Here is a 3,429-nt window from a genome sequence, read left to right as displayed (position 1 = left end):
ATTTTTGGGATAAAAGAGCGGGAAAAGGGGGAGGGGGGTTCTTTTCCATGGATTTTTGAGGGAGTTGCCAGCGCAGGGCAGGATTTGGGATCAGTCCCGGAGAAATTCCTGAAAAAATTGCAAGGTCAGGCCAGGAGTTTTTGGGATTTCTGAGTGGATTTTTTGCGGTTTTTGAGGGAATTTTGCAATTTCTGAGGAAATTTTTGAGATAAAATGGTGGGAAAAGCATGAGGGTGTTCTTTTCTGTGGAGTTTTTTGGGAGTTGTGCGTGCAGGGAGGATTTGGGATCGGATTTGGGATCATTCCCAGAGAAATTCCTCACAAAATTGCGAGGTCAGGCCAGGAGTTTTTGGGATTTCTGAGTGGATTTTTTGCGGTTTTTGAGGGAATTTTGGGATTTTCAAGGGGATTTTTGGGATAAAATGGCAGGAAAATTGAGAGGGGGGTTCTTTTCCATGGAATTTTGAGGGAATTGTACACACGGGGAATGATTTGGTATCAGATTTGGGATCATTCCCAGAGACATTCCTGAGGAAATTCCAAGCTTTTTTGGGATTTCTGAGGGGATTTTGGGGATTAAACAGCTGAAAAGGGTGAGGGGGTTCTTTTCCATGGATTTTTGTGGGGATTCTGCTCACAGGGAAGAAATTTGGATCGTTCCCGGAGGAAGTTCCCGAGGAGAAGGAGCTTCTCACTCTGGAAGAAGCGGCCCAAAGGAGCAACGGAGATGTTATCCCAGAAATTCCCGGTGAGAAACTGAATTATGGAATTCCTGCTTTTTCCCAGGGAAAGGGTTGGAAATGAGGGGGGTTTGGCCTCAAAAATTGGGATTTGGAGCTTAAATTAGGCATTTTAGCCTCAAAAGTTGGGATTTGGGTCTTAAAATTGGAATTTTGTCCTCAAAAAATGGGATTTTGCCCTCAAAAATGTGGGATTTGGGACTTAAAATTGGGATTTTGTAGCAAATATTGGGGGTTGGGCATCAAAAATTGGAGCTTTGTCCTCAACAATTTGGATTTGGACCTTAAAATTGGAATTTTGGCCACAAAAATCTGGATTTGGATGTTAAAATTGGAATTTTGGCCTCAGAAATTGTCATTTGGACCTTAATATTGGGATTTTAGCATCAAAAATGGAAGTTTGTCCCTCAAAAGTAGCGCTTTTGAGCTTAAAATTGGGATTTGGGTCTCAAAAATGAGGGATTTGGTATTTAAAATTGGAATTTTGTCCTCAAAAATGTGGGATTTGGACATTAAAATGGGATTTTGACCTTAAAATTGGGATTTTGGCCTCAAAAATTGGGATTTGGGCCTTAAGATTGGCATTTTGGCCTTAACATTGGAGTTTTGGGCACAAAGATTAGGATTTGGACATTAAAATTGGAATTTTGCCCTCAGAAATGTGGGATTTAGGCTTAAAATTAGAATTTTGGCCTCAAAAAGTGGGGTTTTGCTCTCAAAAATTTGGGATTTGGGCCTTAAAATTGGGATTTTGGCTTCAGAAATGTGATTTTTTTTTTCCAGTAAATGTGAGGGTTTATCCTAAAAAGGAAGTGGGTACTAAAAAAGCCAGGATTTGGGATGAAAAAATGGGATTTTGGTCTAAAAATGAGGTATTTGGGCTCTAAAGGTCTGGAATTTTGCCCTAAAAATTGGAGAATGGTCTTAAAAATGTGATTCTTTATCCTAAAAATGTGAGAATGTATCCTTAAAAGTAAGTGGATTCTAAAACTTACAGTTTGGGATCTAAAATGTGGGATTTGGCCCCAAAACAGAAATTTTAGAGCCTAAAATGAAATTTTGAAATTTCAGACCCTAAATATGGGGTTCTTTCCCTTAAAAATTTGGGTTGGATCCTAAAAAATGAGGAATTTGCCCCCAGGAAATCCAAGTTTAGGTGCTAAAACTGGGACTTTTCTCCCTAAAAACTGAGGTTGGATCCTACAAATGTGGATTTCCCCTCAGAAAACGTGGGAGCTGTCCCCAAAAATGACATTTTTGGGTTTAAAAATTGGATTTTTCCCCTAAAAACCTGGAATTTTCCTCTTAAAATCCCGACTTCTTTTCCTTTTTCCCTCCAGATGGATCCAACACGGAAAATTCCCAACTCCCCCCAGATTCCCTGGATTTCCCTCAGCCGGAATTCTCCCCCCCATCCCCTCCCCCACCTCCCATGGATCCCCTTTACCCCCCAAACCCCGACGGGACCGTCCCAGGTAAACCCCGGAGCCAACCCACGGAAAAACCCCGGAAAAACCCCGGGGGAAATTCCACATTTTCTCCTCCTGAATCCCACAGATCCTCCGGAGGAAGTGCTGGAAGCTCTGAGAACTTTGGGATACGATTCCTTCCGGCCCGGCCAGGCTGAGGCCATCATGAGGGTCCTTTCCGGTTCGATTTTCCCGCCTTTTTTTCCCGCCTTTTTTCCTGCCCTTTTCCCTTTCCATTTTCCTGCTCTTTTTCCCTAAATTTTCCCCATCTTTTTTTTCCCCACCCTTTTTCCCTGCTCTTTCTTCCCACTCTTTTTTCCCCATCCTTTTTTTCCCCTCTGTTGTCCCCACCCTTTTTTCCCTTCACTTTTTTCCCCTCCGTTCTTTTTTCCCGGCTTTTTTCCCCTCCAGTTTTCTCACCTTTTCCCCACTCTTTTTTTCCTACCCTTTTTTCCCTGCATTTTTTCCTGCCCCTTTTCCCCTTCTTTTTTTCTCCTGCTTTTTTCCTGCCCTTTTTTCCCCACCCTTTTTCCCTGCCCTTTTTCCCTCAGTTTTGTCTGCCATTTTCCCTGCCCTTTTTTCCCATACTTTTTCCCACCCTTTTTTTATTCCCCACCCTTTTTCCCCTGCTTTTTTCTTCCCCTTTTTCCCCTCTTTTTTTCACCTGCATTTTTCCTGCCCTTTTTCCCCACCCTTTCCCCCCTCTCCATTTTTCCTGCCCTTTTTTCTTTCCATTTTCCCGCTCTTTTTTGTTGCCCCTTTCTTCCCCACCCTTTTATCCCTGCCCTTTTTCCCTCAGTTTTGTCTGCCATTTTTCCTGCCCTTTTTCCCCACACTTTTTTCCCCCTCTCCATTTTTCCTGCCCTTTTTTCTTTCCATTTTCCCACTCTTTTTTTCTTGCCCATTTTTTCCCTGCCCTTTTTCTCTCAATTTTTTCTGCCATTTTTTCCCCATCTTTTTTCCCACCTTTTTTTTACTGCCCTTTTCTCCTGCTCTTTTCCCTGCCCTTTTTCCCTGTTTTTCCCACATTTCCCCTCAGTTTTTCCTGCCCTTTTCCCCATTTTCCCCCTCAGTTTTTCCCACCCTTTTCCCCACTTTTCCCGTCAGTATTCCCTGCCCTTTTCCCCACCATTTTCCCCACTTTTCCCCTCAGTTTTCCCCACCCTTTTCCCCTCAGTTTTTCCCGCTCTTTTCACTACATTTCCCCTCAGTTTTTCTTG

General features: G+C 42.9%; 1 protein-coding gene across 1 annotated transcript; it reads left to right on the top strand.

Moving 5' to 3' along the window:
- Positions 1-640: 640 nt before the first annotated feature.
- Positions 641-2,390, top strand: LOC121352816 (ATP-dependent DNA helicase Q4-like; the record flags this gene model as incomplete). Its single annotated transcript, XM_041466081.1, has 3 exons — positions 641-748; positions 2,081-2,215; positions 2,298-2,390. Coding segments are annotated over 3 exons (336 nt in total), but the record flags the coding sequence as incomplete, so codon positions are not given.
- Positions 2,391-3,429: the final 1,039 nt, after the last annotated feature.

The sequence above is a fragment of the Pyrgilauda ruficollis genome, unplaced genomic scaffold (assembly GCF_017590135.1).
Source record: "Pyrgilauda ruficollis isolate IOZ18807 unplaced genomic scaffold, ASM1759013v1 scaffold1964, whole genome shotgun sequence".
Taxonomy (NCBI): domain Eukaryota; kingdom Metazoa; phylum Chordata; class Aves; order Passeriformes; family Passeridae; genus Pyrgilauda; species Pyrgilauda ruficollis.
The sequence above is the reverse complement of the archived record's forward strand: the minus strand, read 5'-3'. Positions and strand labels throughout refer to the sequence as shown.